Source organism: Dermacentor albipictus, chromosome 7 (assembly GCF_038994185.2).
Source record: "Dermacentor albipictus isolate Rhodes 1998 colony chromosome 7, USDA_Dalb.pri_finalv2, whole genome shotgun sequence".
In the NCBI taxonomy this organism is placed as follows: Eukaryota; Metazoa; Arthropoda; class Arachnida; order Ixodida; family Ixodidae; genus Dermacentor; species Dermacentor albipictus.
In genome coordinates this window covers 19,062,750-19,075,328 of record NC_091827.1, presented here as the reverse complement: position 1 = coordinate 19,075,328, position 12,579 = coordinate 19,062,750, and the positions used below count along the sequence as shown (strand labels likewise).

Below are 12,579 nucleotides of genomic sequence, written 5' to 3'. Positions count from 1 at the left end.
TCTGGGGAAGAAGCAAAGAAAGGTTCTGCGAGGCTCCTTGAAAATTGGTCGACATTCTCGAATGCTGACCTGTTTGCACTGAAATTTAAGCACATTTGCCCTCTTTATCACAAGTGTCTGCCAGCTGGTAGCTGAATGTCTATATACCAGCTAACAATATGTCATCTGCGTACATTAAAACTGGAAGACAGATATATGCAGAGATTTGGAATATCTGTGAAATGTTAGATGTGTGGTTTTTAATGTTTTTTTTTTTCGTATTCAACTCGTCAGTTTTATGTTCGAAATAGTCGCATAATTTCTGACTGAATATACAGACAAGCAACAATTGTTGCAACCTACAGGGAGTAATGAACCATATGGGAATGGTGTACTTTCCGAACAAGGTGCCAACAGACATAGAAAAGCAAAGACCAATGCCACTCACTGCTTGTCTGCTTTTCTACCTCTGTTGGTGCCCTGTACTGAAGGTGGATGTATACCTACTTTTCAGCTAACGGTTCTTTTATATGGTGGAGCCTGCACTAGGGTTTATGCTCATTGTTTCAGCATGGTGTCAGAGAAACGTTTCGGAGTGTTTTGAGACAGCCGATTATCATTTGTGTGGTGGCGCAAATGTTCAGAGGTTATCCTTAACTCCTGATTCAAATGCAAACACAAGTTCACGTGGCCTTGCGATCTGGATTTTGCGGGGATTAAATTTTGCGAATAGCGAAGAAAGAGTGTGAGCAGAGGTGCATGTACAGAGAAGTGTGGATCAAAGTGACGCATTTTTTATGCTTCGATACCTCTGGCGAGCACGCGGTGAACCAATCACGCCTACCACGCACGCGACCTGTGACGCGACCGCAGAGACTATCCGCCCCGCCAAACGTCAAAACACGGCGGGAGAAATAAAGAAAGCCAAAGAAAGCTCTTTGGAGGGATAGAACACGCTTTTGTAAACCATTCTTGAACAAAAACGAATCTCGAAGGCCATGATTTTGTGTACTGCATGCACCAGAAAAACACCATTGCTTACAGTTCGTTTGATTAGTATCTAGCGCAAAGAAGGGACAACCTAATACACAGTGTAGGGCAGTAGCACTCTCTTTGTCCATTTTTTTTATTTAGTTGCCCCTTCATTGCATTAACAAAAAAAAGAGAGAGAGAATTAGTAACGTATGCCGACCATCACGTACTTTTTGTGCCCGCTGTCGCTTCCGGCGTCTGCAGCACAATAAAGCATGGCCTTCGAAAGTATCCTTTTCAGATTCATAATAATTTTTGGTAGAAAACAAGGTTAGCGCCAAAGAGCGGCTTTCTCGTTGATGCTCGTAGTAACAAAGACACGCAATCTCAAAGGCCCTAATTTTTTGTACTGCAATTTAGTGCCACATTTATGTCAGTGAATTTGCTGAGTAAACGCGCCATACTTTTTTTTACTGGTATGGCAACCATGATAGTGTTCTCTCTTGTGTTTTCTATATTTTGCTTTTTTTTAGGTTGCCATATAAGCCGTCGTTTTTGGCGGCGACCTCATAGACACCATCGCTGGTCCGTTGGAGTGCGTTGTTCTGTGTTGTGTACGCCAATCGCCAAAGAGTAAGCAAGCATGTCTGGTCGCGGCAAGGGCGGAAAGGCCAAGGCGAAGGGAAAGTCCCGGTCATCGCGGGCCGGTCTCCAGTTTCCCGTGGGCCGCATCCATCGGCTGCTGCGCAAGGGCAACTACAGCGAGCGGGTAGGTGCTGGCGCACCGGTCTACTTGGCTGCCGTGTTGGAGTACCTAGCCGCCGAGGTTCTCGAATTGGCGGGAAACGCGGCCCGCGACAACAAGAAGACGCGCATCATCCCACGTCACCTGCAACTGGCCATTCGCAACGACGAGGAGCTCAACAAGCTGCTCTCGGGCGTCACCATATCACAAGGCGGCGTTCTGCCTAACATTCAGGCCGTCCTGCTGCCCAAGAAGACCGGCCAGACCAGCACAGCCGGCAAACCCGGCAAGAAAGGCGGTTCCAGCCAGGAGTTTTGAGGACATTTTGCTGTTCACTCAGTCGCCGCATTCCTCTTGTTAAACCACCCCGGCCGGTCAGCGGCTCAGAACTTCGCGCATTGTTTCATCTGTTCATGTTCATGCGTGTGTTCAGAACTGTAGTCATGTTGCTTTGTCGTTAGGCCTAAGTCTGGCTTATTCTATAGTAGCACTCGTGTATTTGCTTTTATTTCGCCCTGTACTGTCGTACCTTCCCATTGTCATCTTGGTCTTTCGTCACAGAACCGTGTAAAATCTTACAAAATGAAAAGGTCATCATTGAACTGAGAAATAAAGCCCTTCGAACTGCTACTATTGCTGAATTCTTATTTTGGTGTTGCCGTATCGCGCGGTAAAATACCGTTGCGCGGTTGGTAGCACCAAATATCCGGCATTTGACTGTCAACAGTGATGTCAACAGCCGGCGGCGTCCAACCTTCATGTAAGTAAATCGGGTCGATGCATTCGCTTAAGTCGGTGCTGTGCTCAGTACTGTGTGCAAAAGCGCAAGTGGCACTTCTGCGGAATCGCAATTCCTAAGATTATTTTGGGCTACCGCCCTAGAGTGCTCGGCTCCATTTCATGTAAGTACTGAACGTGCACAATGAAAATCTCCCTGCAAAAAAATACAAAATGGCTGCTTAACTTCGCGCCATTTCTAGCCATTTCTACATCTTTGCCTGTCCAGTTCAAAACGTCAGTACTCCCTCGTATTACTTTTTTATTTTTATTTCCCCGCATTCGTTTGTCTCGTATGCGTAATAGCATGTGCTGTAATTATTTCTCGTTTGTAGTTCAATTCGTGCAATGCTTCATCTTTGCACGCTAGAGGGCTTGGGCAACGCGTGCGCTGGCGTGCGGCGGAGTGGCCGCAGGTAACCGTAGATTTGTACTTCAGGCACTTCAGATTCCTTCGCACTAAATAGTACTTCCACATGGTTGAGATGAGTGTTATGGTGTCTAAAACAGCGCTTAGTGTTGCCGCCGGTGTTTGTGGCACACTGTTTATAGGTTACTGTATTTATTTCGACCGAAAGCGCCGAAGTGACCCGCTCTTCAAGCAAAAGCTGAAGGAACGTAAGTTGTGTAAAACGATGTCCTTAAACACGTGCAGCACATTGTTATTGTACTGAGTGAAGTACTCGTAAGGGCCTAAAAGGTCATTGCAGTCCAGCTGCTACTGTCTCGTATCCGCCAGTGTGCTCGGACAACGCCTCCTTTATTATATTAAATAAAGGAGGCGTTGGCTCGGAGATGGCACGCCGGATTAGTTGCTTGCCCTGACCGGTGTTGCCAAGTTGAACGGCGAGATTCACGCGTCGGTAAATCCCACGCTATTGCGCATATTGCAGGGCGCGCCAAGGCCCAGCAGCAGAAAGAGCAAGCACGCAGTGGTTCTGGCAAGGTAAGATATCGCGACAGTGGGTTGTGTATTTGCCCCCTTTTCGCCTTAACGCGCGTAACTGATATGCGTAGTTGCCGGACCTGAAGGACTATGACGCAGTACAGAAGTTCTTCATTCACGAGGTCCAGATGGGCGAAGAGCTGCTGGCACAAGGTAAGATTTTTGTCTGGCGAAATGTGACTCACGATGAGTTCACTTTCATAAATGTAAGCTGATAAGCATGCTATTCAGCGCGGAAACGGCGAAACACGGACACATGACATAAACCTACAAAACGATGCGCTTCCAACTGCGGTTTTATTGGAGCAGGCACTATAACCACTACTTCTACCACCAGCAAAACTATCTTGCAGAATGATAATTTATCATGGAAGACTGCGGAAGCTACACTTACATGCGTGTCCCCTTCCTGATCGATAATGTAAGCTTCTAGTATTTTCCTCTCCTGTGTAACGTGGGATTTTCGCTTAAAATTTTATTCAAAATGGCATGCATAGGCACCTCATACAATGGTCAACTAGATGACCACCGAACCGATTCTTCAAAGTGCTCCCATGCTCCTTCATAACACGCGTGTGTGCCCTATGTTTACTTTTTCACCAACTTTGAAGAATTTGGTATAATGCACCTTTCTTGCAGCCGGTGTATCATACCTCGCAATTCCTTGGAACAGTACATTTCCTCCCGTTTACTTATCATGAGGCATATATTTGACACCCTGTACGGTACCATAAAAGCTATGCTCACATTATGCATGCAGTGCCTTGTCCGTGGGCACCTGCTCTGTCCACTCCATTAGACCACCAATTACCTGCTGTACACATTTCATGACCTGCCCAATCTCCTTCTAATCTCAGCCAGCCACCTGTGTTTTCTAACCCAAGCAGCCACTTTCCCCGCTTGTACACCTATCATTTTGCATTCAGTCTTGCATTGCGTAGTCCTTAGATTATTTTGGTATAGGGCAGAAGTGACTTGTGATGACACACACTGGCAGACGTGCCAGCTGCCTTCTTGTGGTCACTTGTCTCTATGTGCTGGCCTTTGCGTTTGTGCAGGCGACATTGAGAACGGTGTGGAGCATCTGAGCAGTGCAGTGGCCGTCTGCGGCCAGCCCCAGCAGCTGCTGCAGGTGCTGCAGCAGACTCTGCCTCCCCAGGTGTTCCACCTGCTCCTGCAACGCCTGCCTGTTGTCTCGCAGGTCAGTGATGCGAGTCCCATTTGATACATGGCGAGCATGTTGTCTGTTGATGGAGAATGAGCACCTGACAGTACGTACACCAACTATACTCGCGCGCACCTTTCCATGACAGTGAAGGGAAAGCTGCGGGGGAAGAGCCTCTGCACATGTGCTACTGCACCAAGTAATCCAGCAGCGTCCGACAGTGCTTATGGTTTCCTGCAACACATACTGAATCTGTGTAGCTTCCACAAGTGACAGTTTCGCATTTGCCCAAACATGAAAGAGAAAAGGCAGAAAAAATAGGTCAAATTCAACACCAAGTGGTCTATTTTGTCTTTCTGCTGTTGTCAGTAAGATGTCAGTGTTTCCTGTTTTCCAGCTCGTACTAACACGAATAAGATTGCAGGGACTGTCTTCAGGAGGCACTGTTACTTGTGTGTGCTTTGCCACTGTAGCTTTCTTTTTGTTGTCTGTGAGCATACCTGTTCCGTCAATGTGAATAGGCAGCTATACTCTGCTTCATGCGTAGCAGACTATGTTACGAAGGCCAGAGAAACTCCCCTCACTACTCACATTTGAGAGCGAAAAATAGTGCGTCACATACAAAGGTAAGCATCATGTATGCGTCATGCAATTTGATGGAACATTAAGCCTCATACTTACTATGTCGCAAAATATGACCCAAGTATTACATGGAAGGCGTCTCAGACGTCAACCCATTCATCATTGAACGAGCCAAGGGACTTCTTTCTGCGACCGGAGGCCACAGTGCATTGCTTGTGCTTGCAACCAAGACACACCACGTCGCATGCTCAAGTGCGCAAAGAAGATGCGATTCGATGTAACCTGTTCCCCACAAGTTGCAGTCTTAATGTATGAAATACCAATTTTATTTGTATGTAAGATGGGTTCTTTTTTTCTCAAAATCCTTGCAGAATCAGAATTTCACTTTATAGTGTGGAATCATAGCAGTGCAAATTTTGCCTTATAGTGTGGCTTTAGGGCAGTGCATGCTGTGAAGCCGTGGGATTTTTCTCCTCAGCTGTAAGGTGCAATTCTTCACTACAAGTTGAGATTTGCGCTCTCCTGAGGCTACACCTAAAGGTGTAATTTGCATATAATTATTACTACGCATGTTAAAGCTCCTTTCCCTCCTATTTCAGGGTCGCCATTTTGTTTCTGGCTATGTAAGTAATTCAGTATTTCGGGCAATCTCTGTCGAGTCTGAATAATCCGTCGGCTACTCTATATTGCTTTAAATTAGTCTGCAAATTGAAGGTTCTTTTTCTTGGTTTCCCCAACTTCACCCTCACCTTATAAGCATGAACACCATATAATTGAATAAGTACGGTAGTTATTGTGTAGAAGGCTTAGCAGATCAAAAACAACTACTCTGTAACACATGTGGAGTCAGACTTCTATGCCCCCACCACTTGCAAAGCTCCTGCAGCATTGCCTGCTAAGCATGAAATGAAGTGTAGCCAAAAACATGTTGTGTATGCACTATAATGGCTGTGTTTGAACACTATATTGTTTTTGTATTCCTTCTATTCACAATGCAAGTTCAATCTGTTTGCATCACTGTGGTGCAGGAAGCCCAGGGCTGAAAGTTGCCAGCTTTCACTTTAAGGCATTCTGGCCTCCTCAGTTTTCCAAGGAATAAGCACCTGAAAAATAAACATTCATCAAGTTATTGTATCTGTATGCTACACAGATAAGTAGTGATCACGGCAGCGTTTTTCATGTGTTCGGGCGATTTGACATGATCAAATGCTGCTGTCACGACAGTTTTGTATTTGCCACTAAGAGTTTTTTTTTATACATTTACAAGGAATCTTGTGCCTTTTATGAATCTTCCACTACATTTTGTTTTTCTTTATTTGTCCACTGCCCATATGTGTTATGTCAAGACTATTCCTTTCAATGCTAAAACTTTTTTTTGCTTGCTCCACCTGTTTTCGAAGCGTCCGCCTACCTGGCCGGGGTGCATCGTTCGTAACAAAACCCAACAGGTGGCACTACAAGTCCACGTGAAGTGCGATTGTGCATTTCGTAAAATGCAACTGTGTAGTACGTCACGGTGGGCTGTGATAAAAGCAACAGAGAAGGGTCAATAGCAGCTGTAGGGCAGTTGGCTGATAGCTGAACACAGTGCTGCTGTTTGTGCAAGTTGCAGAAGGTATCTTGGCAAACTCATGCTCACAAAGGCTGGGTGTGCACTCCTAAGCCACTCTCCTAAATTCAAGTGGCTCCCAAGTGACTACCTATAGCAGGAGTGTAGGAAGAAATGAAGTGACATTGTGCAGACGCTGTTCACTTTCCCATTGCAGGACAGCTCACTTTGTTTGCATTGCTTGCAGATTGCCGCAGCTTTTTGTTCTCCCCTGTTAATGTAGCCAGAAGGTTGAACTGTAAATAAAATTAATCATGAACAAGAAAAATATGCTGCTTGTGAAAAATACAGTAAAATTTAGCGTATTTAAAAATAAAAAGCACCTACAATAAAAGCAACACATTTTTGTGGTAAATGCTGTGAGTGATGAAGCATGTAACTTGCATAAGAAATGAGCGACATTTTAAAATGCTGCCACCATATAGAAAAAATTATACAACGAAGGCAAAGGAAGTGAGATAGTATCGATGCCTCAAATTTCAACTTTACTGGAAAAATGGCCCTTGAGCGTCGCTCATGTGATTTCCTTCCGTGGCGTGCAGCGCCTGGCAGACAGTGCCGGAGGCCCCCCCCTGGTTGAAGATGACGTTGAGTAAGCAGCACCAGCACCTCAAGGCCACACCTGTTGCCAACCAGCCGCACGCGTTCAACACTAATCAGAGGAGCCCCCACCAACTTGGCAGTCAAGATGCTTGGTTCAGGCATCTCCCTTGCTGCTGATTTTTATTGTCGTTTGGGAACCATTTTGTAGTTTGTTTTGATTTTTTGTTGTTCCTTAAATCTCACTGCTTGCTGAAGAGCATAAACTAAAATTATGGCATTAACGATAGGCAATAAAACTACCCACATTATAATGCTTCTGCCAACTGTTATCAAAATGTGAAAATTGTAGGTGAAAGTCGTATAAGCATTCACTGATCATACCACGTGTCGCATATAGTTTGGCAGAAGATGCCCTTTGCTGTAAACGAAGCATATAGGTTTGCATGGCCAAGCGATTAAGTTGCATGTGTTGCCGAAAGCTTGTGCATATGAGAAATATGTTGGTGGAGATCATTGGTCTGAAAGGCACTATTGTAAAGATTTCTGCCATGTCAGCGAGAGAGATGCCATATTTTTCTTTAGAAAGACTAGTTTCAAATTTTGCTCAATCTGTAAAACTACGTCAAAAACTAAGTTTGTCTCCGAGGCTGCGATGTGCGTCTTGTCAGGTTGCGCTTGCAGATTATCTTCTCGAGAACTGCTGCACCACGCTTTGTGATGCACTGTTTTTCCTTGGTATGTGTGTGCACACTAAACTGTTTCGTTAGTTTCTGTAACCAAGTGGGGCACAGCATTATTTTTGTTTGCCCCCTCTGACTGTGTTAGATAATTGTTGTTGGAGAGAAACGTAGGTGAAATGTTACCGTAACAAGTGTTGCAAGCAGCCAGCATATATATAAGAGGGCTTAATGCTTGTCAGGCTCTCGTGTAGAACCTGAAGAAGCTTGTTTACTTTCGGCCACTCCGAAGCAGCCTGGCGAGACTTTTATGTATTATACCCTGGTTGCACGGGTCACTTTTGATCCTGATCAGGCTTAATCGCAGTTGAAAGTGCCCCCTGTGAGGGGGGTATAAGCATCCTTGCATTATGAGGAAGTGTCACGTTGAAAAGCACCATCGTTTGCCAATTAGTCATTCAATGAGGCAACAACCACGTGTACTGATGAGGTAGCAATTGTCTTTCTGGCCTATTAGCACCGGCAATATGTACTTGACTGGACAGTGTTCACTCTTGTGAAAACTTGAGTTGTTTCACCCACAACACGTTATGCAAGGAACTACTCTGCACCAACTGGACTGTCTTGCAGCATTGGGAAATATAGCAGCAATGGCCATGATCGATAGCGTAGCCCTGACAAGATGTGGTCTTTAGGTATGGCTTGGTCATCTTCGGTTCCTTCTTGTGGCATCTCTGGGTTAATGAATTTACCTGCTGTGTGAAATTTGCCAAATGAAAGCTGTAAAGAGAAGCTGACTGGAGACCTGACCCTTTGCTTGTTATTAGTATTGCCTAAATACCATCACCGAGAGACCCAAGAGCACCTGCTCTCCTGAGTCATTCACACCTCTGTTCTGCTGTAATAGCCTTTCTACTAGCTCTTTTCATTGCACTGAATTCACTACACATTTGCTCATATGTGGAACAGTGCTATCAAACTGAATGCACATCGCAGGCACGCAACATGAGACAAGGCTTAACACAAGTGCCAACTTGTGTTCTGTGCTTCTCATCCAGCCGTTCATTTTCTTTCCCTTTCGCATTATAAATCTGGGAACATGTTGTACAAGCAAGGCCAGATCTCTATATTTGTCAGACCAATATATTTTCAAGACAGTGGTTGCTACCAAATAAAACTAGATCCAACTTTTGCTAATGGTGTCCTGTCTCCTGCTCAATCCTTGAGGCTGTGTTGTTGTCACCAGTATGCGTATTGTGAGTGCTTTTCTCGCAGCAGATCATGCTTGACTCGCTAAAATTTTGTGTTGCATCCTGGGCAAATGACTTTGCACCTGACAGTGGCATTTATTGCTGCAGAATTGTGCATGCTTGGTTTTGTGACACTTGCAACAGCAAAGTAAATGTGCCATTTGGAAACAATGTTGCTTTCACACTTTCCAAACATGCTGGTCATTCACCCTCAACCACGTGATCAGGGGTTTACCAATTTGGTGCTTTATTTTCAGAAACGTGCCTTTATTTTTTGGGGCCATAAATGTGGCCTTGCCTTCCAATCGAGCTTCCAGTTTTGTTTATACTGGTCAACTCTTCTGTTAGCTTGCGGTGCTAAGTACGAGGTCCTGGAATCAAATCTCGACCACGGTGGCCGCATGGAGGCGAAATGAAAAAACACCTGTGTACTTAGATTTAGGTACACCCTAAAGAACCCCAGGTGGTCAAAATGAATCTGGAGCCCCCACTACGGCCCGCCTCATAATAAGGTCTGGGTTTTGGCACATAAAGCTCCATAATATCGCTCTGTCTCTCTCTCTCATTTGTCAGCTTCTGCTAGATTTTTGTAAAGCACTACACACTGATATTTTAAATTATTGCCTGCATTAGACAGATGTGGATTCAGCTTAACCTAAAGGTATAGCAGCATTGTGTGCTTACATAGAAGTTGGTTTACCAGCTTCACATTCAATGCTTCAAGCCAATGGCTACACTGTGCTCCTGTGAGACGTTTTTGTTTTAAGAGAATGGAAAGCTGCATTGCCTAGAATTGATTCATAGCTTGCAAATTGCAATGCAAATTAGATGGAAGACGGACACAAAACAAGTGCTCTCGTGCAACTGTGTCTTTATCAAAAATGCTTCAAAAACTACACAGCCTGCATGTGTATGTAAGGGGTGTTTCACAAAGTGCATTCGAAATTCCTTAAAGATAAGGAAGATGTGATAAGTAATTTCTTCGGAACATGCTTTTGTCGCAGAGGCCATACATCTGAAAATTGCTAGAGGTAGTAATCAAAGTAGTCATGACAATTGCAGTGCGCAGATTTTTAGCCGAAATAGTCTGACATTTGATCCTGTCGCTAGACTTGAATCCCATCATCCTGTTCATAACCGTTTCCAGACAAATGCAGAGATGTGCAGAAAGCTGTCACGGCTCATTTCTGCAATGTTACGAATTCTGGCCAATTTCCCCCGGAAAGCTGTGACTGAACGGCCGAAGAATGCAACTGGTGCAGCCTTAGTCGACGCTCCCTTAGTAATGCGACTGTTTACGTTTGCCTCGTTGGGAAAGCATGCAGAGGGGAAGATTGCGGACTGATAATGATAAGAATGCTTGCTTCCTGCTTGCTGACAGTATCGCTCGCGGGCACCTGCGGAGCGCAAAGCAGTTTCACTAAAAAAAAACAACATAAATAAAAAAAATCAACCTTAAATCCAGCAGACCAATCACAATATGAACATTTACAGGTGAACTATGCAAGCCATTAAGTTGAAGTTGCAAACACAGTAGGAACCATTTCAATTTCAGTTTTATTTTTATAAATTCCATATATATTTCGAAGAGGAATACAGAAGGAGGGCACGTATTCTGAAGGCTGAATGCAAGACCTTGTCTTGATGCGTACACCAAAGAAGAATAACCATACAATGAACAGCATCAGGTCACTCAGAACAGCCAACATATCGTGCAATGCAAAACAGGCTTCAATGAATACAAGTACAACATATTGCAACACCTTGAACCAAGTAAGAAAGGAGAATTGCAAGAAGTTTTAGAATTGCCAGGAGCATAGATGAAGCTGTTTGTAGTCAATGTATATGAATAACCAAGCAAGAGAAAAGTCCAACATTGAGTTTATTTTCCTCAACACATACATGAGACACAAAAGGTGTGATATGCAAGTAGTAGTAGCAGTTGCTGCAGAGCAGCTTGACTGGCCCCAGCTTCCATGCTTTGGCAGCGTGCAGACAGCACATATTAGAATAAAAACATGTAACCAAGTAAGACGCAGTAAGACACTGAAAAAAGTAAAGAGATATTATACAAAGCAATGAAAATATGCAATAGAATGCAAGTGCAATATTCAAATTAAGTACTATTAAGATCACTTTGCTCAGCACCCACTGCACCGAGTTTGACGAGGTTTGCTAGATTTAAAATGAAAAAGGTAGAATCTAGTGACTGTAGGAAGCACATTTCTTTATTTAGGCCGTCAAATTTTATTGAAAGGTAAACAAAAGAACTCAAGTACAAAGCTTTGAACTTTCTACCTCAGTAGTCAAAAACAATATCACAATTGTGTAAAAGGCACCCATTAAGTCATCGAAAGTGTACAAACTCTGTATTATAAACTACTCTCAAATATACCATTAACTTGTGAGTAGGATTTGTTGCAAAACCCTTGTAAACATTGTAACTACTTCATATAAGCTTTAGTCGTATATCAAATTTGTCCATGTGAGATGCTCTCGCAGGTGCAGTTTACAGAACTAGGATACTGAATATGTTTTTGATGCAGAGTTAGGGATATGTAAACTTGAGACAAATTTTGTCTATACATAATGATTTTCTGGAACTTTTTACAAAAGGTATGTGATCTAAAATCAAAATTCTGCTTTCTATGGTTGCTAGAAATGAACTTTGTCCTTCAAATGCAACAAATTTTGTTCAAATTGTTTAGGGGGTCTGAGCTAAAGCTTTCTCTCGAGTGTATTATCTATTTTGGATTTTGTAATAAATAGACACTGCATGCAAATAGGCAAAGAAGAAAAAAACTAAAGTGAAAAATCGTAATGCAAAGTACAACATCAAGAAACACCCGCCGTGGTTGCTCAGTGGCTATGGTGTTAGGCTGCTGAGCACGAGGTCGCGGGATCGAATCCCGGCCACTGCGGCCGCATTTCGATGGGGGCGAAATGCGAAAACACCCATGTACTTAGATTTAGGTGCACGTTAAAGAACCCCAGGTGGACTAAATTTCCAGAGTCCTCCACTACGGCGTGCCTCATAATCAGAAAGTGGTTTTGGCACGTAAAACCCCATAATTTAATTTTTTTTTTAAGTCATCAAGAAACAAAAGAACGGAAATATGGCAGAGAATGACCAAAATGAAGAAACATTAAATATGTAATCTTACTTTTAGAGAGGTGTTCATATATAGCTTGGCAAATGTTTCTATGGCTGTAGCCTAACATTGATGCTCCAAGTGACAATTGGAGAGTACGACACAAACTCAGCCCAAGCTTATGAAATGGAATCTCACAAAGTCGTACCTCCATACTAGATTTGTTCAAACAGAAATTTAGC

The 12,579-nt window shown here is 43.7% G+C and overlaps 2 protein-coding genes across 3 annotated transcripts; both read left to right on the top strand.

Annotated features, from left to right (window-relative positions):
• Positions 1 to 1,507: 1,507 nt before the first annotated feature.
• LOC135896620 (histone H2A-like) lies at positions 1,508 to 2,327 on the top strand. The gene has a single exon (XM_065425096.1). The coding sequence runs from the start codon at positions 1,595 to 1,597 to the stop codon at positions 2,012 to 2,014; it is 420 nt and encodes a 139-aa protein (XP_065281168.1). The 5' UTR covers positions 1,508 to 1,594; the 3' UTR covers positions 2,015 to 2,327.
• A 512-nt stretch (positions 2,328 to 2,839) lies between these two features.
• Positions 2,840 to 9,187, top strand: LOC135896635 (mitochondrial import receptor subunit TOM20 homolog). Of its 2 annotated transcripts, XM_070521714.1 has the most exons (6): positions 2,840 to 3,091; positions 3,367 to 3,419; positions 3,491 to 3,572; positions 4,478 to 4,620; positions 5,766 to 5,789; positions 7,318 to 9,187. In XM_070521714.1, exons 1-6 carry the CDS (start codon positions 2,950 to 2,952, stop codon positions 7,369 to 7,371), a joined length of 498 nt encoding a protein of 165 aa, XP_070377815.1. In that variant the 5' UTR covers positions 2,840 to 2,949; the 3' UTR covers positions 7,372 to 9,187. The 2 variants fall into 2 exon arrangements, with proteins under 2 accessions (XP_070377815.1, XP_070377816.1); XM_070521715.1 differs by lacking the exon at positions 5,766 to 5,789 and having other exon boundaries at positions 2,843 to 3,091.
• The last annotated feature ends 3,392 nt before the right edge of the window (positions 9,188 to 12,579 follow it).

Bases quoted from the DNA above. Each gene is read 5' to 3' on its own strand.
- LOC135896635 (XM_070521714.1), top strand. From the start codon at position 2,950: ATGGTTGAGATGAGTGTTATGGTGTCTAAAACAGCGCTTAGTGTTGCC. The intron at 3,573-4,477 runs GTAAGATTTTTG...GCGTTTGTGCAG, and splicing joins CGAAGAGCTGCTGGCACAAG to GCGACATTGAGAACGGTGTG. The intron at 5,790-7,317 runs GTAAGTAATTCA...CGTGGCGTGCAG, and splicing joins GCCATTTTGTTTCTGGCTAT to CGCCTGGCAGACAGTGCCGG.
- LOC135896620 (XM_065425096.1), top strand. From the start codon at position 1,595: ATGTCTGGTCGCGGCAAGGGCGGAAAGGCCAAGGCGAAGGGAAAGTCC.